At 53.4% G+C, this 25,712-nt stretch overlaps 2 protein-coding genes across 10 annotated transcripts in view; one reads left to right on the top strand and one right to left on the bottom strand.

The window, feature by feature from the left end:
• FANCD2 (FA complementation group D2) overlaps nucleotides 1-1,722 on the bottom strand; it is a 77,147-nt gene extending 75,425 nt beyond the window's left edge. For 6 of the 9 annotated variants that reach the window (XR_011379659.1, XM_070051119.1, XM_051831850.2 and 3 more), the window contains exon 1: nucleotides 1,401-1,550. The gene's annotated coding sequence lies outside the window, so the exon portion shown is untranslated. Of the gene's footprint in view, nucleotides 1-1,400 lie in introns of all 9 variants that reach the window. The other 3 variants (XM_051831849.2, XM_008249932.4, XM_008249931.4) reach the window with 3 other exon arrangements.
• On the top strand, nucleotides 1,596-21,811 carry EMC3 (ER membrane protein complex subunit 3). The gene is made up of 8 exons (XM_008249930.4): nucleotides 1,596-1,974; nucleotides 8,424-8,481; nucleotides 8,819-8,912; nucleotides 10,719-10,823; nucleotides 11,607-11,688; nucleotides 14,121-14,200; nucleotides 14,827-14,909; nucleotides 20,792-21,811. Exons 1-8 carry the CDS (start codon nucleotides 1,820-1,822, stop codon nucleotides 20,918-20,920), a joined length of 786 nt encoding a protein of 261 aa, XP_008248152.1. The 5' UTR covers nucleotides 1,596-1,819; the 3' UTR covers nucleotides 20,921-21,811.
• The last annotated feature ends 3,901 nt before the right edge of the window (nucleotides 21,812-25,712 follow it).

A 25,712-nucleotide genomic window follows, 5' to 3' on the forward strand; every position in this document is an offset into this window, starting at 1 on the left:
CTTTAACTCTGCCGCTCGAATAAAATAAATTTTCAAAAAGAAAACAGTTTTCTACCATCTGGTGGGCAGCTGGGGCAGCAGTAAGATGCTGCTTAGGACAGTGGCTTCCCATAATGGAGTGCCTGGGATGATTCCTGGCTCTGCTCCCCCCTCCCACCTCCTGCTCACGTGCACCTAGGGAGCAGCAGGTGATTGGGTCCTGCCTCCCCTGTGGGAAACCTGGATTGAGTTCCCAGCTCCTGGCTGCAGGCTGGACCAGCATCAGCGCATTTAGGGAGTGAACCAGGGGACGGATGACCTCTGTGTTTCTCTCTCTTTCTGCCTTTCAAATAAATAATAAATGAAATTTATTAAGCAAAGAAATGGTGGAGCTGGTGCTGTGGCACAGAAGGTTGAGCCTCCGCCTGCCGCACCAGCATCTCGTATGGATGCAGCTGCAAACCCTGGCTGCTCCACCTTCCTATACAGTTCCTTGCTAATGTGCCTGGGAAAGCAGCAGATGGCCCAAGCCCTTGGGTCGCTGCACCCACGTGGGAGACTGGGAAGAAGCTCCTGGCTCCTGGCCTTAGCCTGGCACAGCCCCAGCTGTTGTGACCATTTGGGGAGCGAACCAGCGAATGGAAGGAAGGCTTCTCTCTCCTTCTCTCCTTCTCTCTGTATCGCTGCCTTTCAAATATACAAATAAATCTTTTTTAAAAAAAAAGAATAAAAACAGCTCAGGAAACATGTGAACCATCATTATTAAGATTTATTTTCTTGAAAGGCAGAGTTACAGAGACAGAGAGTGACCGATCTTCCTTCTGCTGGTTCACTCCCCAGACGGCCCAGGGGCTGGAGCTGGGCCAGGCCCCAGCCAGGAGCTTCCTCCGTGGGTGGCAGGAGCCCACGCACTCGGGCCAAGCCCGCCATTTCACCAGCGGATTAGCAGGGAGGCGGCCGGAGTGGAGCAGGCGGGGCCTTCGACGGAGGCGCCAGCGGCAGGAACTCGCTGCGCCACAACACGGGCCTGCGGAAAACTATTTTTTTTTTATTTCTCCACCAAAACAAACCCCTTTATAAAAATTCTGTTTTCCATAAGCTTCCTGACCTAACAGTGTCACCATTCCTGATTATACTAATAATTTAATAAGTTAACTTATGACGTATCGGGCATTCTGTTCTGAGCTTTTACTCTCCCCCTCGCCTCCACTGATGGTGTATAACCGCTATCGTCCACCCTGCAAACGTAAAACCTAAGGCAGGTCTGGACCGCCCGACCTCGAGGCACGCCGCGACGTGCGACCCCCACCAGGCGTCGCGAGAGGCCGAAAAGGCGAAGACGAGGCGAACGCCCGGGCCAGGGCATCTGGGCACCGGGGAGGGCCACAGCCTTTCGTCATCTTAACGACACAGCGCAGTACCTGAGGGGCTATTCCAAGTCGGGGCAGACGAGGGCGCCGAGGTCGGGGTGCGTCGCCCCAGAGGGTTGGCTGGGCCCGCTCGGGCCTCCAGACCTGGCCGCGGGGCCTGGACAGACGACCGCTGCCGCTTCACTCACCCTCGGCGAAGCCGTCACCGCCCTCCGCTATCGACTTTTCCGCCAGCCGCGACGTCGCTCTTACGTTAGCGATGCGCGCCGGGTCGTGACGTCAAAACTGCGCGCCGGAAGTGGGCCGCCTCGGGGTCCCTCTGGAGGCGGCGCGCGAGGCCCGAGGCTGGCACGGAGATCCGTGCCTGACGGGCCGAGGGGCGTGAGCAGGCCCGCACCCCGAGAGGGAACTTTGCACCCCGGAGAAGAGCAAGCCGGCCACCCGAGGCCGGGAGCCGGCTTTCAGGTAGGATGGCGGGGCCGGAGCTGCTGCTCGACTCCAACATCCGCCTTTGGGTGGTCCTGCCCATCGTTATCATCACTTTCTTCGTGGGCATGATCCGCCACTACGTGTCCATCCTGCTGCAGAGCGACAAGAAGCTCACCCAGGAACAAGTGTCCGACAGGTCAGCGGCCCCCTGCCCTGCCGACCCGACCGCCCCGTGACCTTGCGGGTCTGTCGCGTTGCCTCGCTCGGGTCGCGCCGCGCGCCCGCTGGCCGAGCGGCCTGGACCGTTACCCCGGCGTCCCGCCGTCGTCCAGTGCACGGTGGGACGATAACCGTGCGGGCGTGGGGGTTGGATGGGTGATGCCCGTAGGGCCCCCAGCACGGGCAGTGTCGGGCGCGCTGGCGGCGCAGCCCGCGTCCCGGCCTCTCGAGCCGAGGGCCTGCCCTGCCCTGGCCGACGTCCGCCTGTAGTGTCCGGGACGCCCGCCCCGGCTGACGGCGGGAGCAGGCCGAGGTGCCGAGTGAAGCGCGCTTGCAAGCTCGCGGCGTGTCCCTGGCCGTGTCGGGGCTGTGATTCTCTCTTCCGCTCCGAAGGGGGAGGCGCGGCTTCGCCGTAGCTTCGTTGCAGCACCTGTCTGCGGAGCCGGGAACTGGGGATCTGGACTTGCGCCCCTCGCTGTTCCTCGGAGTGATTATGTCCGGCCCCTGGGGATTATTTTCAGGGACCGTCTGCTCCTATATGCTTGACCACTGCCTGTCACCTGCTGATCTCACATTTTAACAGAGAGCAAGCCAGGCCTTAGAACCTGACATTGGCAGGTTGAAACTTAATGTTTTTATCATATTTATTTTTTTAACAGTTACATTTTGTGGCGAGTAATACTGGATTTCCCTAACTCAGAAATTCCTCTACATTCAAAATATGGAGGCAGGAAAAAGCTAAATAGGCGAAACGTTCAGTGTGTAACAGCACAAGTGCTGCTGGAAGGGGACACTGAGTCTCGGGAACACTGCCGGATCCTTTCAGTTTTATTAAATATGTAAAACTCACAGCAGCTCTGTAAGCTCAGTGCTGTTGTTAACTGTAGAAACCGAGGCTTGAAGAGGCCTCGTCAGCACACCCAGTGACGTTCAGGAATCTGTGTTTTCTGTAGAATGTATTTATTTGCAAGAGAGCATGCCCCCCCAGCTGCTGGCTTACTGCCCAGGTGCCCTCACCAGGGAGGGGGGTCAGGGACTCAGCTGGGGTCTCCCACGTGGGTGGCAGGAAGGCCGTGCCCTCTGCCTCCCAGGATCTGAATTAGCTGGAAGCCAGGTCCGGGGCCTTAGCTGGGTATTGAACCCAGGGACTACGACGTGGGTCCAGGCATCTCATCTTCTGGTCTCCGAGTCTAGGGCTCTTTGCAGTACACCACAGAGGCCACTTGATTATTTGTCTGTGACATCAGTATTAGGAGTGACCAAAGGCAGCTCCCTGGAGCTGTAGAAAGGCAGGCTACAGAGAGATGCCAAGTGGAGGGAAGCAAACATTGACCATTCACTGATGCCTGAAAGTTGTTATTATAGTACATATAAAAAATGGGCCCCTCCCCCAAAGTGCAAGCGTGGGTCTGAGGCTCGGATAGTGTGCTTTGCTGAGATCTTCCAAGGCAGTGTGGGGCGTGGAATGCTCTGTGTGCTTCACGCTGTTTGCAGCATTCAGGGATGCTAAGATCCCTCACCAGTAATGATTGACAGTTAGGTGGCAGCTCTCCCCCGCCCCATCATCTGACAGAGTTCCCCTAGAGGGCAGGACCACCCCCGGAAAAGCACTGCTTTACAGAAAATTCTCTTGAGCATCATTTGAACTTGGGTCAAGTGCCATGTGTTCTAAAACAGCCCAACTCCAGGGCAAAAGGTGTCTTTCAGCTGTAAACGTCTAACTACAGTATACATTTCTTTTAGCCTGAGTGGTCACAAAATAGAATGGTTTCTTTTAATTTTTATTTATTTTTATTTTATTTTTTGATTTTTTTTGACAGGCAGAGTGGACAGTGAGAGAGAGAGAGACAGACAGAAAGGTCTTCCTTTGCCATTGGTTCACCCTCCAATGGCCGCCACGGCCGGTGCACCGCGCTGATCTGATGGCAGGAGCCAGGTGCTCCTCCTGGTCTCCCATGGGGTGCAGGGCCCAAGCACCTGGGCCATCCTCCACTGCACTCCCTGGCCACAGCAGAGAGCTGGCCTGGAAGAGCGGCAACCGGGACAGAATCTGGCACCCCAACCGGGACTAGAACCCGGTGTGCCGGCGCCATAAGGTGGAGGATTAGCCTAGTGAGCTGCGGCGCCAGCCTGGTTTCTTAAATTATTAAAATTTTACTGTCTGGTAACTTAAATAAAATGTTCTTTTTTCACTTCATTTTGAAGTTTTAATTTGAAAGAGTTGGGGTGGGGTGGGGGGGACGGAGAGATCTACCAGCTGGTTCTCTCCACAAATGGCCACAACAGCCGGGGCAGGTCCATGCCAAAGCCATGAGCCTGCAGCTCCATCTGGGCCTCCGCATGGGTGGCAGAGGCCCAAGCACCTGAACCCTCCTCAGCTGCCTTCCCAGGTGCGTTAGCAAGGACCTGCATCGGAAGGGCAGCACCCGGGACTCCAGCAACCGCTCTTAGGAGATCCTGGCACCACAGGTGGCAGCTTCACCTGCTGTGCCCCAGTGCTGACCCCAAAATGCTCTACTAAGCACTATATTAAACCCAAAATGGAAAATACACGAATGGATTAGACCAGGTTTGGAGACACAGAGGTGTACAGAAAGTGGTTCTCAAACGAAGCCTGGACTCAAAAATGACAGTCACAGAACCTTAGCAGTGTGGGAACCTGGACTTAAAAGCACCGACTTCAAAACTGAAACTTTGTTCTGAGAAAATGTCTCACTTGCAGATTGCCAAAGCTCTACCCTTGTAACCACTACAAGGACTTACTTCCAGATTATCGTGGAAATCAGAACACACAGAAACTTCCTGTGAGATTTGCAGACCACAGAGAATCTGGCTGTGGGTTTCCGATGGAGACGCGGAGGGATTGGCAGGTACAGGATGACTGAAGCTCACCAGGAGTCAGGGTTTCAGGATTTCAATGATCAACTCCAGTTCTACAGAACTGTTCATACCCAGGAGACCTAGCTGATTTTCTGTTCACCTCAGTGCCTGGAAAAGGCCTCGGTTAATAAAGTGAACAAGTTCTTGAAGCCCTAGTGCGTGTCCTCACTGCTGCACGCTGTGGGGTTCAGAGTAAGACACAGGCAGGACCCTGCTCTCCACGAGTGTGAGTCCGAGTGATGAGTCACACACAGGGAAAACAGGAGCTGCCTCAAATGCAGAGCCTACGATACGCTGCGCATACAGGAAATCACTGTGGAGGTGATAATGTTTAAAAAACACCTCAGTTTAAAACCCTTCGCTATTCTCTTCGTGGTTTTTTTTTTTTTTTTTTTTTTTTTTTTTTTTTTTTTTAATATTTATTTGAAAGGCAGAGTTACAGAGAGATACCTTCCATCTTCTGGTTCATTTCCCAGATGGCCACAATGGCCAGGGTTGTACCAGGAGCTCCATCTGGGTCTCCCACGTGGGTGCAGGGGCCCAAGCACTTGGACCATCTTCCGCTGCACTCTCAGCGCATTAGCAGGGAGCTGGATGGGAAGCGGAGCAGCCGGGACTCGAACAGTGCCTATATGGGATGCCAGTACGACAAGCAGCGGCTTTACCCGCTGCCCCACAGCACCGACCCCCACTTGGCTCTTACCCAATACAGCGGAGCCCTGCTGCCTCGTGTAGCCTGTCTACGCAGAAGCTTTTCCTCAGCAGGTTTTCTCCACTCCCAGGCAGAGCGCCTCTCCTCAGGTCCGCGGCAGCATGTGCTGCTGCTGCAGGGCCCTGTTCCCGCCAGCTGCCCTGAGGGTTCCGGCGGAATCGCACATCCTTAGCAACACTTGTCTCCAACCTGGCTGCCCGTCAGACACTCCCACGATACCCTCCCACTCCTGCCCAGGATGTGGCAGCTGGTTTCACATGTGTTCCTTCCTGTGAACGTGTGATTACATTTCTTCCCCTCACTAGACTGACTTTGGTGAGATATTTGCATTTTGACTAGAAGGTTTTTGTTTTTTTTTTTTTTAGATTTATTTATCTGAAAGAGTTACAGAGAGATTGTCTCTTTGCTTTTCAAATAAATTTTTTAAAGAAATTTTTCAAAACAAGTATTTGTTCAAAGAAAGACTCAATCAGTTATTGCACAGAGTTCAAATGGAAGCTTAGAGACTCAAAATGGTCTGCCGAAAGAACACCTAGCTAGGAAGTGGCAGATTTATTTATTTGAGGGGCTGGTGCTATGGCACAGTAAGCTAAGCCTCCGCCTGTGGCACTGGCATACCATAAGGGTGCCATTTCTTGCCTTGGCTGCTCCAATTTGAATCCAGCTCCCTGCTTATGGCCTGCGAAAGCAGTGGAGGATGGCCCAAGTGCTTGGGCCCTGCACCCATGTGGGAGACCTGGAAGAAGCTCCTGGCTCCTGGCTTCAGATTGATCCAGCTCTGGCCGTTGCAACCATTTGGAGAGTGAACCAGCGAATGAAAGACTTCTCTGTCTCTCTAACTCTGCCTCTCAAATAAATTAAAATCTTTAAAAATAAATAAATAAGTGGCAAAGACAAGACTCAAACCCATCTAGGCAGCTGCATGCTGAAATCAGTACCCGTTGGTCTAGCCCTGGTGCCTCCTAATGGTCAGTGGTAAAGGGTGCATTGGGGGGGTTTCTCTTGGTAATTTCCAATCTATAGCCTGATACTGTTGTAAAATGTTTTGATTGCACTGTTTGAATGTTGTGCCACTGTCAGATTATAAAAGTCTGTAAGCCTGTCCTGTCAGTCTGCACTTAGCACAGACCAGCATCAGTACAGAGCCATGCTTTCACTTTAGACTAGCTCACCGGGCACCACGTACTCCACATCCCTTCCATGGGCCTGTGTCAGCTGTACAGCATGAGGAGGCCAAGAGAGAACCCGCGGGCACCAGACCTCAGGAAGACAGGGCCTGAGGCACTTTGGGCTGGAGTCCATAGAGAAGCAGCTGGAACGTGCAGTGCGGCGAGGAGGCTGCAAGGGTGCTGGCTGCACAGAGCAGGTCACTTCGCATTGTGACACCTCCGTATCCGGAGGGGAGTGGCTCCAGGACCCCTGTGGTGCCCAAATCCACAGACACTCCAGTCCCCTCGCACATCCTCACGGTCCCTTACCCATCTGATGCAGCATGCGTACCATGCAGTGCTGTCATGCTGCACTGCCCATCTGATGCAGCATGCGTACCACGCAGTGCTGTCACGCCGCACTGCCCATCTGATGCAGCGTGCGTACCGTGCAGTGCTGTCACGCCACACTGCCCATCTGATGCAGCATGCGTACCACGCAGTGCTGTCACGCCGCACTGCCCATCTGATGCAGCATGCGTACCGTGCAGTGCTGTCACGCCACACTGCCCATCTGATGCAGCATGCATACCACACAGTGCTGTCACGCCACACTGCCCATCTGATGCAGCATGTGTACCGTGCAGTGCTGTCATGCCGCACTGCCCATCTGATGCAGCATGCGTACCGTGCAGTGCTGTCACGCCACACTGCCCATCTGATGCAGCATGTGTACCGTGCAGTGCTGTCATGCCGCACTGCCCATCTGATGCAGCATGCGTACTGTGCAGTGCTGTCATGCTGCACTGCCCATCTGATGCAGCATGCGTACCGCACAGTGCTGTCACACCGCACTGCCCATCTGATGCAGCATGCGTACCATGCAGTGCTGTCATGCTGCACTGCGTGAGAGTGAAGGCCGTCTGTACGTGTTCAGACCACGCAGTTTTTTCCCAGTTATTTTCCATCTGCAGTTGGTGTCTGGTTGAATGTGAGGACCTGGAGCCCTTGGATGGGGAGGGAGGGAGGCGTACAGTTTGCTTGTGTCCTTCTGCGTTTATTCCCACTTTTCAAGAAGGGTTTCCATTGACTTAAGAGCTTTTTCTCACTCCTTTAAACAACTTTTCAAAACCTAGGAAAAAATTGTATTTTGATCTCTGTTGTGCTTAGCATTAGTATCCTGGCAACACAGTCACCCTGCGCCCTCTAATGATCGACTGTGCACTCTTCGCCAAATGCTTCCGTGTACTAATTCAGTAAATGTTTACCGAGTGCTTGCTGCTATCTGAATCCTGGGTGGGATTTCCGTGTGCTGCCCGTGAACTCCCAGCAGTCCTGTTTCCACTGCTCTGCACCTAGCTGCCACGTTCCCGTGGGTGTCCTCGCCCTTCCGCTCCGGCTGCCCCCAAGCTCTCTGAGCAGTGTCCAGCTGCTGTACTTTTCACTCGGCCTGTCGGGAGAAGCTGAGTGCAATGTCCTAAATCAGCAGCCTTTATTCGGAAACGCAGGCACTTCTGAAAAACACCTTTCTGAATTGTCCTCGGATACTTGCATCTTGGAAAGTTTTCACGCCGAGCTGCTGCCAAGTAGGCCTGCCGTTGTGTTCCAATAGGCCTTCTCCTTCACTCTCGCTCCCTTCTCGCGACCCACTTCTAAAACTCTCATTGTCTTGGTTGTGTTTTTCAGTCAAGTCCTAATTCGGAGCCGAGTCCTCAGGGAAAATGGAAAATACATTCCCAAACAGGTACTCACTTACCTTTTATTAAAAAGCCCCCGATTCACTGTGGAGGACAGCGGATACCTGAATGTTTTATAAGGGCCTCTTTGGGGAAAGCCAGAGGCTGGCAGCGCGGTAATTAAGCTGTGGCCCAGCGGTGTTGGCTGTCACCGTGGCCTCACCCTTCTTGAGAAATTGTTTTTAAATGTGACTCAGCTAAAATGTCAGCTCGGCTGCCAAGTGGGCTGACAGCTTGGAGTGCAACAGCGTCTTCCAAGGGCCTCTGCCTACACCTCTGGGACTCGTTTGACAATTTGCTGTGTCATAGTTCTTGGACTTAAAAAGCTTTTTCTCCTCATGCTAGTCTTTCTTGACTCGAAAATATTACTTCAACAACCCAGAGGATGGATTTTTCAAGAAAACAAAGAGGAAAGTGGTACCCCCTTCTCCTATGACTGGTATGTATGTTCTGTCTGTCACCCTCAGGGGCTGGGGGCTGGGGGCTGGGGGTGGGGGTGGGCATGGCACTGTTGCTTTATTTGAATGTTCAGTGGTAGAAGGTGCTAAGCCAAGGGACCTGAGAAGTCATCTGCTATAGGGAGCTATGGCAGTGTGCTTCTCTTTTCCAGGTAAATCTGGGAACTCCAGTGTCTAAGACAGATTTAGGGAAAAAAGACTGTGGGCTCATGGAGTGGGGAGTCTGGAGCCATTGGCCCTGGCACACTTAGCTTTCCAGCCCCAGCTCCCACCAGGCTGGGCCCTGGTGCCAGCACCTGGGGCTGCCCAGCTGCTGCCTGAGGAGGAGGTGCCCACGCTCACCACAGCAGCTGTGCCTGTTGAGCCTGGTTATTTGGTCCACCCTGCAATTTCTGCTGTAACAGAATTTGTACTTGCACTCATACCTGTTGTGAAAAATGCAGCACGCTAACAAAGCGATGCACTGTCCTGCGTTGCCTCTCCTCTAAGTTGTGCCCTTGTCTGTCTGTAGGTGGCTTGAACATCCTTTTCAAACCGATGTACGGGCCCCAGAGCTCATTTCAATGAGTCTTTAAGAAAACTTATAAGAAAAATGCCAAAAAGTACATAATGACATACTTGACCTCACTAATGATTCATGGAGTTGAAACAAGACCACCTGTGGCTGGCATTGTATGTAGCACAGGAGGAAGGACCACAGGATCCCTTATCAGGGTGTGGGTAGAGTCCTGTCTGCTCCACTTCCATTCCAGCTGCTTGCTAATGCGCCTGAGAAAGCAGCTGATGATGGCCCACGTCCTTGAGTCACCAACACCCATGTGGGATACCTGGGTGGAATTCCTGGCTCAGCTTCCATGGGGCCCAGCCTGGCTGTTGTGGCCATCTGGGGAGTGAACCAGAGCATAGATGATACCCCTCCCTCCCTCCGTCTCTCTTTTTATGGCTCTGCCCTTCAAATAAATAACTTTTATGTTATTTTTTTTTTTAAGATTTATTTTATTTATTTGAAAGGCAGCATGAGGCAGAGAGAAGAGATCTTCCACCTGTTGGTTTACTTCCCAGATGGCCAGGAGCTCCATCCTGCTCTGCTCTGTGGTTGTCAGGGGCCCAATCACTTGGGCTGTCTTCTGCTGCCTTCCCCAAGCAGAGCGGCTGGGCTGGAACCAGCACTGTACTGTGGGATGCAGGGTCTCAAGCGGCAGCCCAGCCGCCCCTGCTGTCGTCACTGTCACCACTGCTGGGAGTGCCAATGGTGGGGCCTCACCGCAGGACAGCCTGCCCTCTCACAGTTACTCACAAATGCCCCGACCTGGAAGTCCTCCGACAAACACGTCAGCGTGGAAGAGTTATGGACACATAGCTGTCGGCAGCATCACTTACTGGCAGAAAAAGGTTGTGAACATCTCTAGGTTCACCCAGACAGGATCGGTGCCATCTCACAGACACCCACAACACTGAGAGAGGGAGTGTACCGTGTGGCAGCACCACCTGCAAAATGGTAAATGTTTTAGGACGAAGAAGCAGCATAGTTAGCATTGTCCCCATACGTGGTGTGTTTGTGTATGTACATAGAAGTGGAAGGATACGCAACCCACAGAAGAGTGTAGACGAGGCTCAGAACTGTCTACCTCACACGTTCTGTCACTTGAATTCTCTGTTTTACAATTAACTTCTATTATTGTATTTATCAAATACATTGAACATTTATAAAAAAATTTCTAGCAAAAGCAGAGCAGGTCTCTGCCAGCAGAGGTGAAATCTCACAGTGTCTTGTGCTCTCGCCTCAGATCCCACCATGCTCACTGACATGATGAAGGGCAACGTGACCAACGTCCTCCCCATGATTCTCATCGGTGGGTGGATCAACATGACGTTTTCAGGCTTTGTCACAAGTAAGCAGCCGGCCCAGCCAGCCTCAAGTTACTCCCTTTCCCACATGTCTGTTCTGAGACCCTAATGACCCAGGTGGGTGGATCAACATGACGTTTTCAGGCTTTGTCACAAGTAAGCTGCCGGCCCAGCCAGCCTCAAGTTACTCCCTTTCCCACATGTCTGTTCTGAGACCCTAATGACCCAGGACCCGCGTTTGGTTTTTGTTTCTATGGAAGCTGATGATATTCTTTGAACAAAAAAAAATTAATGCACTGTGATTTTGTAGCTCTTCTTCCAAAAGACTCCCGAGTTTGGGATGTGGATGCTTTTTTAGTAACAGAGGCTCAGATGAGTGACGTGCGTGACGGCTCTGTCAGATCTAGTGTCGTAGCTAAGTAGCAGCTGGGGAAGCCTCTTGCTGTTTGACCTCATTTGCCAGGTACTGGGGTGACTCCTGTGCCTGTTGGTTTGTAAGTTCACCTTCTTCATTGAGACCAGCAGCAGGTTCTTGGTCTGTGTGTCCCCGCGCAGTTGAGCCGGCTGGGGCAGGGCTTCGTCCACGCTGGAAGGAGCTGCACTGGACTCTGCTTGCTCAGCAGCCCAGAAGCTGCTGTTCTGAGGGACGCTGAGCAGAGACGTCTGATGGCTTTTTCTTCGGGAACGGTGGCACGTTTCCTCGGGGAAGTCATTTCCTGCAAGTCAAGTTCCCACCTCCTCAGGGAAGGAGCGCAGGCATTCACGCTCCAACTGCTCTAAAAATAAAGCAGTTGGGCAGGCAGGAATTTTTCCTTTCTTCTCTGCAGCCAAGGTCCCGTTTCCACTGACCCTCCGTTTTAAGCCTATGCTGCAGCAAGGAATCGAACTGCTCACTTTGGATGCATCCTGGTAAGAACCTCCTTTTACTTAATCAAAACAAAGCCAAAGTCTAAAACCAGTGTCTCTTGAACAACAGGATGTGCAGTTTGCAGCCTTCAGTGGAATAGGTTTTTAAAGTTTTTTTCCAGGGGCCAGTGCTGTGGCGTGGCAGGCACAGCCACCACCTGCAGTGCTGGCATCCTGTATGGGCACTGGTTCAAGTCCTGGCCAGCTCCCTAGTAATGCGCATGGGAAGGCAGTGGAGGATGGCCCAAGTCCTCGGGCCCTTGCACCACATGGGAGACCCAGAAAAAGCTCCTGGCTCCTGGCTTCAGATCAGCCCGGCTCCAGCCATTACAGCCATTTGGGGAGTGAATCAGCAAAAGGAAGACCTCTCTGTCTCTCTCTCTGCAAATCTGCCTTAGGCTAATCCTTCGCCTGCGGCGCTGGCACCCCGGGTTCTAGTCCCGGTTGGGGCACCGGTTCTGTCCCAGTTGCTCCTCTTCCAGTCCAGCTCTCTGCTGTGGCCTGGGAAGGCAGTGGAGGATGGCCTAAGTGCTTGGGCCCTGCACCCGCATGGGAGACCAGGAGGAAGCACCTGGCTCCTGGCTTCGGATCGGCGCAGTGCCGGCCATGGCAGCCATTTGGGGGTGAACCAACGGAAAAAGGAAGACCTTTCTGTCTCTCACTGTCTAACTCTGCCTGTCAAAAAAATTTTAAAAAATTAAAAAATAAAACTTCTGAAGATGCCATGGCTGGATTATGGGAACTTTTTTTTTTTTTTTTTAAGTTTTATTTATTTGAGGGGCTTGTGCTGTGGCATAGTGGCATAATGAGATAAGCCTCTAACGACGATGGCAGAATCCCCTGTCCCGGCTGCTCTACTTCTGATCCAGCTCTGCTATGGCCTGGGAAAGCAGGAGAAGATGGCCCAGGTGCTTGGGCCCCTGCAGCCGAGTGGGAGACCAGGAAGAAGGGCAGCCTGGGTCTTGACTTCAGATCAGCCCAGCTCCAGCCATTGCGGCCATTTGAGGATTGAACCACCAGATGGAGGACCTTTCTCTCTTTCTCTCCCTCTGTAACTCTGCCTCTCAAATAGATAAAATCTTCCAAAAAAAAAATTATTTATTTGAAAGACAGCTTTACAGAGAGAAAAGGAGAGAGATCTTCTATAGGCTGGTTCACCCCCCGAATGGCCACAGTGGCTGGCACTGAGCCAGGCCAAAGCCAGGAGCTTTGTTCAGGTCTCCCATGTGGGTACTGGGGCCCAAGCACTGCCATCCTCGGCTGCTTTCCCAGGTGCATTTTCAGGAAGCTGCATTGGAAGTGGAGCAGCCAGGACTGAAAGCAGCCCCCACATGGGATGCTGGCATTGCAGGCGGCCGTGGTGTTAGAAGGAATCATACACAAAGCAGAGTAATGGGCCGTGGGCGTCACCCATGGTAAACCTGAGCCGCTACGGTTAGAGCAGAGGGGCAGTCGACCAGATGCTGGGTGCAGCTCCACCACACACAGCTCCGCTGGCGGAGAAAAGCTGTACCTTATCTGGATGGCGAGCTCCTAGTAGACTTCTACTCCCACTCTCCTTTGAGAAAAGCTCGTTTAACTTTTCTCGGCATCTGGGTAAGTGTGTGCCTGACGCGCTCACGTGGACAGAGGGTAGGCGGGAGCCTGTGCGTAGTTCCCGTGGCAGGGGGGTCAGCAGTGTCACGTGCTCACAGGCCCTTAGACTCCTGCTGTTTTGTGACCCTAGTGCTGGAATGAAGGGTACAGTGTTTCTGTGTGTCATGTTTCATACTCCTTTTAGCTTGTCTTATACACACGTATTTCTTTTTTGGGTTCAGGGCGAGAAGCCTCAGGAGTAAAGCCCACAACTTGGAAGGCTCGCCCAGCAGTGTCACCCTCAGCTTTGCCAGGATTTCTGAAAGTTGCCTCTGGTGCTAACATCTCTGATGGCATCTCGAACAGCAGGCATCTGTCTCTGAGCCACAGAGAGAGAGAGAGAGAGAGAGAGAGAGAGAGAGAGAGAGAGAGAGATCTTCCATCTGCTGATTCAGTCCCCAAATAGCCACCATAGCCAGGGCTGGCCAGGCTGAAGCCAGGAGTCAGGAACGCCATCCTGGTGTCCCCCGAGGGCCATCTTTCACTGCCTTCCCAGGTGCGTTTGCAAGGAGCTAGATGAGAAGTGGATCGGCAGCAGGGACTGGAGGCGGCTCTCTGACATTGGATGCCGCTGTCACAAGCTGAGGCTGAACCTGCTCTGCCAGGACGCCGGCCCCGGCAGTGTTGATTTAGCATACCTCTGTCGCGGGAAGGATACCGAAGAATACCTTCTCACCTGTATTTCCTTCTTGGCTATGCGTTGTCTCATAAAGCCTGTCCCAGGGAACTTGTTCACGCATGCTGCACAACTCTGGGGTGAGAGTGTGTGGAGCCCACACTGTCTGCCTTTGCCTTGCCAGGGTGAGTTCTGCATCCTGGTACTTCCTCAACGTGTTTGGGCTTCGGAGCATTTATTCTCTGATTCTGGGCCAAGACAACGGTAAGAAGCAAGTCGGGTTTCAGGAGCAAAGAGCTGCATAGCTGGGTCATGCAGACCACACGTGTGATGCTGTCTGCCAGCACACTCACATGCACTGCTTTGTTCTTACGTGTCTGAGGTGTGCTGGCAGAGCTGAGAATTCCAGGGCGCAGACAGGAAATCTGCATTCTCCCTGGCAGTCCCCAAAGCCTGAGCCCTTCTTGGGCGGGATCCCAGAGCAGCAGCCTGAGCCCGTCCCCTGGAGCTGGGAGCAGGCCGGTTTGGTCAGTGAGTGAGTTAGATCCTGCCGGTGCTTGTGCTGGCTGTCTTTGGTGACCGGGACCTCACGTGGGTTACCTGACCACGCTGGTCCTCCAGGTGCTTTCCTCTAAGCAGGCACCCTAATCCCTTACCTGCAGGGCGCTTGGACCAGATACGTGGACACACAAACTGGAAATAAAGGGGAGTGCATCCTTCAGTTAGCTCTGCTGTTACCACTGCCATTTTTAAGAGAGATAAAGGGACTTTGCCAGAGTCACATAGCCAGTGGGTGACAGGGCCCGTGAGCTACCCCTGAGCACCGAGAATTGCACGTGACGCCCGTTCTTGCCAAGCCCTAGCCCTCCCGTCTCTGTGTTCCCTTGCAGCCGCTGACCAGTCACGGATGATGCAAGAGCAGATGACTGGAGCAGCCATGGCCATGCCTGCAGACACCAACAAAGCCTTTAAGGTGCGCCCCATTGCCCTTGGCCTTCAGAGCTGTAGTGTGGCACTGTTCCCTGTTTGAGCCTGCAGTTGGCAAAAATACACGTTACTTGTTCCTGAAACAAATCATGTAGTAAGTAAATTAGAGATTCTGTTTGCTTTTACTGATTTTTAAGTGCTCAGTTGAGTCTCAGACTACAGTCCAGCCAACGACATACCAGGTAAACATTTGGAGTCTTTTAATCCTTTTTGGAAAATGTAGACATGAAATATAAATTATATCCAAAAAATCAGTACTTACAGCCTTTTCATGACTCTGCAGTTTGTAAAATCCCATATAATTTTTGTACTGCAAAATCAATTGTTTTAATATTTATTTTTATTATTTATTTGAAAGGCAGTTACAGAGTTAGAGAGACACACACACACAGATTCACGCCCCAAATGGCCACTACAGCCAGAGCTGTGCCAATCTGAAGCCAGGAGCTTTTTCTAGGTCTCACACATGGGTGCAGGGCCCAAGGACTTGGGCCATCTTCTACTGCTTTCCCAGGCCATAGCAGAGAGCTGGACTGGAAGTGGAGCAGGTAGGACTCGAACCAGCACTCATACGGGACGCTGACATTGCAGGCGGCAGCTTTACCTGCTACACCACAGCACCCGCCCCTCAATAGTCTTTCATGATAAAAACTAGACATAGAAGGGAAATTCCTCATCCTGATAAAGGACAGCTCTGAAAACCGCACAGCTAACGTTATACTTGGAAACTCAGAGTTTTTCCCCTGAGACTATGACCGAGACAAGAATGTCTGCTCGTGCCACTTCTAAGTAACATTGTGTTAGATGTCCCAGCCAGGGCAGTTAGGCAAGAAAAATAAATACTGGATTAGGAAGGAAACACAGCTCTCTTTGCAGGGCACACTATCCTAAGTGTCCACAGCGCCACATGGGCAGCAGTTCAAGTCCTGGCTGCTCCACTTCTGATGCAGCTCCATGCTCATGCACCTGGGAAGGCAGCAGAGGGTGGCCCAGATCCTTGGGTCCCTGCACACATGTGGGAGATCCAGAAGAAGCTCCTGGCTTCACGCTGGCCCAGTCCTGGCCATACTGGCCATTTGAGGAGTGAAGCAGCAGATGGAAGAAATCCTTCCCTTCCTCCCTCCCTCCCATAGAAAATATTTAGCAATAAATCTAACAAAAGAAAAGCCAAACTTGTATACTAACGATTTCAAAACATTGCTGAAAGAAATTCTTTTTTTTTAAGATTTATTTTATTTATTTGACAGGGAGAGTTACAGAGAGATAAGGAGATACAGAAAGAGATCTTCCACCTGCTGTTTCGCCCTCCAGATGCCTACAATGGCTGGGGTTAGGCCAAACCAAAGCAGGAGCCAGGAGCGTCTTCTAGGTCCCCTATGTGGGTGGCGGGGGCCCAAGCACTTGGGCCGTTTCTGCTGCTTTCCCTGGGGTATTGGCAGGAAGCTGGTTGGGAAGTGGGGCAGCATGGACTTGAACCAGTGCCCCTGTGGGATGCCAACTCTGCAGATGGCAGCTTACCTGCGCAGTACAGTGCCAGCCCATGCTGAAAAGTCAGAGACCAAAATAAACAGAAGGTGTTCGTGTTCATGTTTTGGAAGAGTTAACAGTGTTGAGATAGTGCTGCTCCTCAAACGAAAGATTCAACACAGTCCCTGTCAAAGTCTCGTCTTTGGTAGGGAAATTGAGAAGCGGATCCGAAAGCCTGTGTGGGTGAGACAGTAAAGGCAAGGAGAGATACCAAGGCGGCGGAATAGGGAGGGACGTACTGCTCTAGTCTAGGGAGATACTCTAAGAAGGCATGTAGAGTGGGGGAGAGACCGGCAGGGGAAGCTCCACGCAAATTAGAGGGACACAGCGGATCTACGTGGAGGGTGTGAACAGCACAACTCGGGACCCCGGCAGCGAGAGCCTCAGCAACACCTTTGGAGAGTGAGGTGAGACCAGAATGCAGCAGCCCCAGCCACGGGCAATAAAGCTCCAGGAAGAGCCTGCCCTCAATTTGGCTTAGAACCCTGTGGGGGCTGGGGCCAGTGCTGTGGCGCAGTAGGTTAATCCTCTGCCTGCAGTGCTGGCATCCCACGTGGGCGCTGGTTCTAGTCCCGGCTGCTCCTCTTCCAATCCAGCTCTCTGCTATCGCCTGGGAAAGCAGTAGAAAAAGGTCCAGGTGCTTGGGCCCCTGTACCTGTGTGTGAGACCCAGAAGAAACTCCTGGCTCCTGGGTTCAGATTGGCTCAGTTCTGGCCATTGTGCCTCTTTGGGAAGTGAACCAGTGGGTGGAAGACCTTTTCCTCTCTTTCCCACACTGTAAATCTACCTCTCAAGTAAGTAAATAAAATGTTAAAAAAAAAAAAAAAGAAAGAAAAGAAAAGAAAAGAAAGAAAAAAGAACCCTGTGGGGGACAGTACACCTGCCAACCTCTAGGGAAAAAGAGAGAACACGTTTCTCTCCCGACCACCGGCACCAGCGTGTTTAACTGGCCTAGAGAGGTGGGTGCCATTCTGGACATGTGGAACAGCTGCACTAGCTCGTGTCTGCACACCCAGCATCCAGCCGAGAGGAGATGCCAGAATCTGCTGGGGGAAAGGACAGGGGGCTGGGTGCTCGTGACTAGGAGCTTTGTGTGCTGGGACCGTGAAAACGCTGTGGCTGCGTCTGAGGGCGCAGGGTGAGGCTGGGTCTCTGGGCAGTCACTGTGGGCTGCTCCACACGCTCGGGGCTCCCCGATTCCCTGCTGAGGGTCACTGCGGCGGGATCCGTGCTCACATGGAGGACTGCATGGATCCTGTGTGTGGATCTTGTGCCAGTGCAGACAAATATTATACCCACTGCGGCTAGGACCCGGCACTGGCCTCCTTGGAGGAGTGAGCGTGAGACTGTGCCACCAGAGCAGATTAAACCTCCCCTCTGATTAAAAAAAAAAGATTTATCACACCCAACTTGGGAACTTGGGTGTCACCCTGGACACTCCCACACCCTAGAGCTTTAACAGAGCTCCCCAGCCACACCCAGCACACGCCTCGGGGTATTCACTGAAAGAGTGGACCCTCCGCTAAGCCACAGAGGCCTAATCCAAAGGTAAAAGCCCTCATGGGGGAAAAAAAGTATCTCCACAATGCCTAAAAATAAACCCAACAGCCAGCACTATGGTGCAGCGGGTTAAAAGCCGGGCCTGCAGTGCCGGCATCCCATATGGGCACTGGTTCTGGTCCCAGCTGCTCCTCTTCCCATCCAGCTCTCTGCTGTGACCTGGGAAAGCAGTAGAAGATGGCGCAAGTCCTTGGGCTCCTGCAGCCACGTGGGAGACCCAGAAGAAGCTCCTGGTTTCAGATAAGGAAGACACCATGGTGCCTTCAAAGGAACGCACCAGCACTTCAGTACGAGAATGTGAGAGTGAAGACTGAAGAAATGCCAAAAACAGTCAAAAAATTAAAGTCATCAGAAGCTGTCTATTTTTAAATGAAAGTATAAGAATGCTTTCTGATTCAAGAAACTCCTTATTAAACTGCTTCCTTACCGTCCTTTCTGCTGTAGCATAAAAGTGAGCCTGCGTTTGAATAACCGCCAGCAGGTGACCAGTCACAAGGGAGCCACTTCTCAGTTTCCAGTCTTTTTGCTTATGTTGCAACAACTTACAAATGTTTAGTTTTTGTATCTAGTCTGATTATTATAATGTTTATAGTTTATTTTTACCAAAGAAATGCAATTCATATGACAAAGTATTGCAGAATAAACAGTTCTATAATCAAAAAAAAGTAATCAAGCAAATCCACAAATTAAAGAAATTCGTACATGACATGTGCTCCGGTGCGGGATGCGGGTCTGGCAAGTGGTGGCTCCCCCCACTGCAGCACAATGCCAACTTTAAAAGGAAAACTTGGATGAAGCAGTAACATGAAGGGCCAGTGTTGTGCCACAGTGTGTTAAGCCACCACACGGGACCCTGGCATCCCAGTACAGCACTGGTTCAAGTCACTGTTACTGCACTTCTGAATCAGCTCTTGCTAACACACCTGGAAACCAGCAGACAATGGCTTGATCAAGTACCTGGGTTCCTGCCACTTGTGTGGGAGACCTGGATGGGTTCCCTGGCTCCTGGCTCCTGGCTCCAGCCTGGCCGGGCCCTGGCTGGGACAGCAGTTTGGAGAGTGAACCAGTAGATGGAAGATCTCATTCTTTCTCTCTTTGTGTCGATTTTCAAATAATTTTTTTAAAGATTTATTTATTTGAAAGAGTTACACAGAGAGAGGAGAGGCAGAGAGAGAGAGGTCTTCCATCTACTAGTTCACTCCCCAATTGGCTGCAGTGGCCAGAGCTGTGCCGATCCGAAGCCAGGAGCTTCCTCCCGGTCTCCCACGCGGGTGCAGGGGTCCAAGGAATTGGGCCATCTTCTGCTGCTTTCGCAGGTCACAGCAGAGAGCTGGATTGGAAGTGGAGCAGCCAGGTCTCGAACTGGCGTCAATATGGGATGCCGGCACTTCAGGCCAGGGCATTAACCTGCTACCCTACAGCGCCAGCCCCAAGTTTTTTTTTTGTTTTTTTTTTTTTTTTTAAGAAAAAGAAACATAGCATGAGCCAACATTTGTATTGTATATTAAGTTTCATAATTCTTAATATTTTTTTGAGAGGTAGAGTTACAGACAGTGAGAGAGAGAGAAAGGTCTTCCCTCCGTTGGTTCACTTCCCCGATCCGAAGCCAGGAGCCAGGTGCTTCTCCTGGTCTCCCATGCGGGTGCAGGGCCCAAGCACCTGGGCCACCCTCCACTGCCTTCCCGGGCCACAGCAGAGAGCTGAACTGGAAGAGGGGCAACTGGGACTAGAACCCAGCGCTCACTTGGGATGCCGGCGCCACAGATGGAGGATTAACAAAGTGAGTCACGGCACCAGCCCCTCATAATTTTTTTTTTAATATATTTATTTATTTGAAAGGCAGAGTTAGAGAGAGAGAGTGAGAGAGGTCTTCATCTGCTGGTTCACTCCGTAAATGGCCGCAACAGCTGGAGCTGCGCTGATCCAAAGCCAGGAGCAGGAGCTTCTTCCGGGTCTCCCATGCGGGTGCAGGGACCCAAGGACTTGCGCCATCTTCTGCTGCTTTCCCAGGCCACAGCAGAGAGCTGGATTGGAAGTAGAGCAGCCGGAACTCGAACTGGCACCCATATGGGATGCCTGCACTGTAGGTGGTGGCTTCATCCACTCTGCCACAGTGCCAGCCCCCATAATTCATTTTTTAAGACCCACTAATTTGAGGCAGAAGTAGTTAGGTTAATATTATCTTTAAGAAGTAGAATCTCTTGTGGAGTGTTGCCAGTTCCATCTATGAATGGCTTCCATTCAAATGACTACTTGCCAAAGCAGTTTTCTGGTTTACACTCTCCACGTCTTTCTTCCAATGATGAAATCATCAGAGTGCCAGATTCCTGGACTCCCACAGACTGGAGTGAAATGCCATCATGTACGGAACATAAGGTTGGGCACATGTTCTCAGGGCCTTTGGAGATGTTCCCAGCCATTTCCATCAGAGCCTCTCTGACCCTGCACAGCTGAAACCAGATGAAGGTCCTTGATGAAAGAGCCCAGACTCGGAGCTCTGACTTGTCCCCGTGTGTCCCCAGGGCTGGTGCCGCGCAGAGAGCCTGGGCTGACAGGTCCCACACTGGGGCTCTGGAGTCCCGTTCCCTGCAAAACCTTGAACATAGTCACGCCCCCGCGCCCTTGGCCCCCTTTTCTGTGCGTTGAGGGGGAGGGTAGGAGGCCACAGCACCCCCCACCCCCTGCTGGGACAGAATGGCCTCGAGGTGGTGGCTAGGGTCGGTCCTGGCTGTCGGTGACAAAGCCCTTCTCACCCTGTTCTGCCCTGCCCTTCCTCTGCAGACAGAGTGGGAAGCCTTGGAGCTGACCGATCACCAGTGGGCGCTGGAGGACGTGGAAGAAGAGCTCATGGCCAGAGACCTCCACTTGGAGGGCATGTTCAAGAGGGAGCTGCAGACCGCCATATTCTGAAGGCGGAGTGGGGGTTGCAGTCAGGAGCTTGAAGTAGTGCGTAGCGTGTAACGGGTCGGAGCTGGAGCCTCGGAATAAAGAGGATGCCGGGCTGGCGGGGCTCCTTCTGTCTGAGCGGGGCTCCCCCATGCTGGGGCCCGGAGGCACCCGGAGCACGCCGGCGACCTGCGGCTGAGCCCGTGTTTTCAGTGTTCCTTCCGCGACGCCAGGCCTGCCGGGCAGAGGGAGCCCGGCTGCTGCGTGAGCATCTGCGACTCGGCTCGGGAGCAGCACCGTCGGCGTGAGCTCGCGGGGTTCACGCACCCTTTCTAACCACAGCATCTTACCTTTAGTTCCCTCTAGCATTCTTAACTTGCTTCATAAGAGGACCACGTTCTCACTGCCGCAAACGTGGAAGTTACTGACGAGCAGCCTCAGGCTCCCTGTACTGTCCACTTGAGCCGCAGGCTGGCGTAGAGAGCGGACGTGGCCCAGCCTGACTGAGACCAGCTCGAGAGTGAACGCCCGGGCCAGGGCCCACTGCGCCGTCACACGCACGTCTCAGTGCTGTCCAGGGAAACCATGAGCCCATGGCACTGCGCGCTCCCAGGTGCCTCTGGGGCCATCGCAGACAGGTTGTGTAATTCAGGGTCTTGATCCGACTCCAGAATCTGTGAAACCCGATGGCATCTCAGAGTGTGTCTCAGTTCAAAGAAAGACCTCGTTTCCCAGCTTGCAGCTAAGGGGGCGTTTGTGCCTCCCTGGCCGAAGGGAGAGCCGGCAGATCAGACAGAGATGAGGCCCACAGGATTCCTGTCCGCGTCACAGGGCTGTAATTTGCATGCTGAGCACTGTAATCAAGAACAAACCACTCGACTCTACAATTAAACCCTCTGCTCTCCCTGCCCCTGACGGTGTTGCCTGTGGTGGGTTACTGGCAGCCCTCTGCCGACAGCGGCCTCTCCCGGGCCAGTGCCGCCCGGTCTCCCGGGAGAGAGCCTTTTCCGAGGTCCTGGGACCTCAGTATCTGGTGGGGGCAGTGAGAGTCCTGCACACCCGAGTTTCGACACCCTGACCCTTAACAATAACAGAGATTGCCCCAAACCACACGTTAAAGGAGCCAAGGCTCACAAGGGCTCGAAAAGCCTTCAGTGCAAAAGGGCTTCCAAGCAAGGGGAGCTCACTCAGCGGCGGCCACAGGTGCACGTGCCCGTGACCCCGGCACCCCCGAAGGCAGGACGGGGACAGCCTGCACCGCAGGTGGGGCGGAAACACCAGCTAGTCGGTAGTGGGGGTGACGTCGCCCTCGCTCCCACAGGGCGGCACCAGAGCACGTGCGGCGTCTGCCTGTCATCCACCCGGGATGCGGCTCCTCCCCTTGTCGCACAGTTGGGTGTACGACGTGCGAATGGTCAGACCCAGCGCGCTGGCAGTAGACACACAGCTTTGGCACCAGCAAGTTGCGCAGGAAAGCCAGCTGTGCCGGAGCCGCTGCCCGAGCCAGCACGCCAGCCCCCGTTTAGGAAGCAGGGCCTGCTGCTCAGCGTTGGCTGTGGTTCAGTTTGGGGCAGGCACTGAACAAGCCCGCCTACGGAGGAGAGCTAAGCACCCAGTCGGCTGCACGACGCAACTCGGGACAGCAGGGAACAGAGGGACAAGGGTCAGCTTGGTCACTAAGCTTACGATGCAAGTGAGGACTAAGTGAGGAACACCACAGTCGCAGGCGGCAGAAATTCACCCTGACGTAAGCCACTGAGGGAGGTAACTGGCCCTGGAACCCCAGTGTCCAGTGGTCACTCGCTGCAGGCACGCGGGCTCCAGGGCATCAGCAGGTCCTCGAGGCCCAGCAGCAGGGTGGGCATTTCCCACAGCGGTTCAGACCTGGGGCCCACACGGAGTTGCCAGGGTTTGGCCGCTGGCTCCTGTCTCTGGCTTCCTGCTCGTGTGGATTCCAAGGCAGTGGTGATGGCTCAGGTAATTGGGCCCCTGCTACACATGTGCGAGACCTGGACCGAATTCCCAGCTCCTGGCTTGAGCCCTGGCCCAGCCCCAGCCATTGCACACATTTGGGATGTGAATTAGCTGATCAGAGATTTCTTTCTCTGTCTCAAAAAAGTTAAGTTTAAACATTTTTCAGGAGCCAGCACTGTGGCAGGGCCCGTAAAGCTGCCCCCTGCAGTGCCAGCGTCCCATGTGGGCCCTGGTTCCAGTGGCTGCTCCACTTCCCATCCAGCTCCCTGCTGATGTGCCTGGGGAAGCAGTAGAAGATGGCCCAAGTGCTTGGGAAATCTGGATGTAACTCCTGGCTCCTGGCTTCAGATCAGCCCAGCCCCGGCCACTGCAGCCATTTGGGGAGTGAACCAACGGTCGGAAGACCTTTCTGTCTCCCTCACTCTAACTCTACCTCAGAAAGAAAGCAAAGAGAGAAGTAAGGCACCCTTAAAATTCCAGTGGAAGTCAGGGTTGCACTGTTGCGCCTGCTTGGGTGATAGACAAATGGCAGCAGCTTCATGATCCGCCCTAGGGAAATGCCAAGGACTGACGGTGGGGTCAGGGGTGGGTCCCCAAAGGAAGCCTGGCTGCTGTGGTCAGAAGAAGGTGGCATGGGTGCCAGGCAAGGCAAGAAAAAATGCTTTTCCGTTTCATCACCCAAATGAATGTTCCCCAAAGCAGGCAGCGTCTGCTCCCGGGAGGGCAGCTTATTACACTGCCTGGTGCCATGCTGGGTCCTATCATCTTCATGGTTATTAAGATTATTTACTTAATTGAAAAGCAGAGCAATAGAGAGAGAGATAGAAGGTCTTCCACTTGCCGGTTCTCTCCCCAGATGCCCACAACAGCCAGGCGAAAGCCCAGAGCCAGAATACCCTGGGTCTCCCCCAAAGGACCGGGGCCCAAGTACGAGGGTGACCCTCTGCTGCCTTTCCAGGCACACTGCTAGAAAGCAGGGTCACAAACGGCAGCGGGGACCCGGATCAGCGCTCCAGCAACCACGCAGGTGTCGCGAGCAGCGGCTCAACCGGCTATCTTCCCTTACTGCTCCTTCAATAAACGTGGAACGGACGGACCCTGCAGGCACTGCCCACCAACAGGACTCACTCACAGACCTGGCAATCTGACCGCTGCGATCCCAGGGAGGCTGTGTGATGCCCTGTGGGTCATCTAACCAAGCTGTGTGAGATAACCAAGGCTTGGTCGTATAACCAAGCCTCCTGGTGGAGGCATCATCCCAACCAAGATGTGAAAGACCAAGGAATCTACCGGAGAAACAGGCTTTCTTGCCATAGACCATGATGCAAGGTCCAAGAGCCAAAGCTTTCCAACGAGCCCCGCAGGACCCTCAAGTGCAGGTGGTACCCAGAGCTTGGGCGGGGCGCTTTGCGGGGGCAGAGAGCGTGGGCACAGGTCAGAGTGAGTAACCCTACTCCAGGAAACCGGGCCAGGGAGGAAGCGGCAGTGGGGCCCAGGACAGAGGAGCTTCGACTGGCAGACGCTGGGGAAGGACTGGCGGGCAGGGATTCCCTGCTGGGTGGGGACGGAATGACGGGGGCTGCGGGAGTGAGAGCCAGAGGGTGCTGCAGTCCGGGGAGTGGGCGGCACGGAGGCCCACACGTCACTCACTCCTTTCTTGCACTAAGTTGCTTTGCTGCAGACCCTCCCCCTCTCCGAGCACAGCATGCAGCCACTTTGCAAAGCCTGGCAAACGAGGCTCCTCCCCGATCCTCCCTGTATTCAGCAGGTGCACTGTGGCCAGCTCTCATCTCCAACAATGGAGGCAACAGGGAAACTGAGGCACACAGAGGTTTAGTAACTTGCCATGAAGTAGCCAGGCCACGATGTGAACCCAAGTGTGACTCCAGACTGGGCGCTGTTAGCTGTTTCATAATTCTGATTTCTGGAATATTTCCAGATTGACATGTTACTCTCCCTCCGTCTGGCACTTTAAAGAAGTCTCAGCCAGGGGCTGGTGCTGTGGTGTAGTGGGCGAGGCCGATCAGCATCCCACACAGGCACCAGTTTGGAACCTGGCTGCTTCTCTTCCCATCCCGCTCTCTGCTATGCCCTGGGAAAGCAGTAGAGGATGACCCAAGTCCTTGGGCCCTGCACCCATGTGGGAGACCCGGAGGAAGCTCCTGGCTCCTGGCTCCAACCCGCCTAGCTGCAGCCTATCAGAGAATGAACCAACAGATGGAAGATCTCTATATGTCTCTCCCTCTAACTCTGCCTTTTATATAAACACATCTTTAAAAAAAAAGTTCAGACAGGAAAAGGATTTGGGATGGAAACCAAATGGAAAGGAGCATATTTCGGGACTGGTCCTGCTCAGAACTGACCCACACCCCACTGTCTTTGAAGTCCACAGAGAAATCACTTCCTGCAGGCCCAGGCTGCGTCCCCTGCCCCACCCCCACCCTCAGCCCCTCGAGCAATCCATGCACCTGGCGTTTCTGCTTTGCCCTGAAGAACTGCTGCTCTTAGTTTTTCAGTCGCACCTCATGTACAAAGTGAGTGTTCCATACGTATTTATTGCAGGAAGGGGAGAAAAGAGAAACTGACAAGTCCTCAGAAGGCCAGGCAGGAAGTGTCCAGGTCCACGCTGCAGAGCGAGGAACCCCAGGTGCAGCAGGCTGGGCTGAGCAGGCGCCGTCAGTGGCTGCACCACGCGCAGGCTCAGCTGCTCAGAGACAAGCCTGCAGGTGGCCCAAGGTGAAGGGGTGTGTGTGTGTGTGTGTGTGTGTGTGAAGTACAGACATGCAGACTGTTGCCTCCAATGTGCGGCTGGAAAAAGGTGTGTACACATAAATGGCATCAT

This window comes from Oryctolagus cuniculus, chromosome 10 (assembly GCF_964237555.1).
Source record: "Oryctolagus cuniculus chromosome 10, mOryCun1.1, whole genome shotgun sequence".
Taxonomy (NCBI): domain Eukaryota; kingdom Metazoa; phylum Chordata; class Mammalia; order Lagomorpha; family Leporidae; genus Oryctolagus; species Oryctolagus cuniculus.

What these genes read in the sequence shown, in the direction of transcription:
- EMC3 (XM_008249930.4), top strand. Translation starts at nt 1,820, where the DNA reads ATGGCGGGGCCGGAGCTGCTGCTCGACTCCAACATCCGCCTTTGGGTG. An exon ending in GTTTTCAGGCTTTGTCACAA is followed by an intron (nt 10,824 to 11,606) that starts GTAAGCAGCCGG and finishes TCTTCTCTGCAG; the next exon opens with CCAAGGTCCCGTTTCCACTG. An exon ending in ACACCAACAAAGCCTTTAAG is followed by an intron (nt 14,910 to 20,791) that starts GTGCGCCCCATT and finishes CTTCCTCTGCAG; the next exon opens with ACAGAGTGGGAAGCCTTGGA.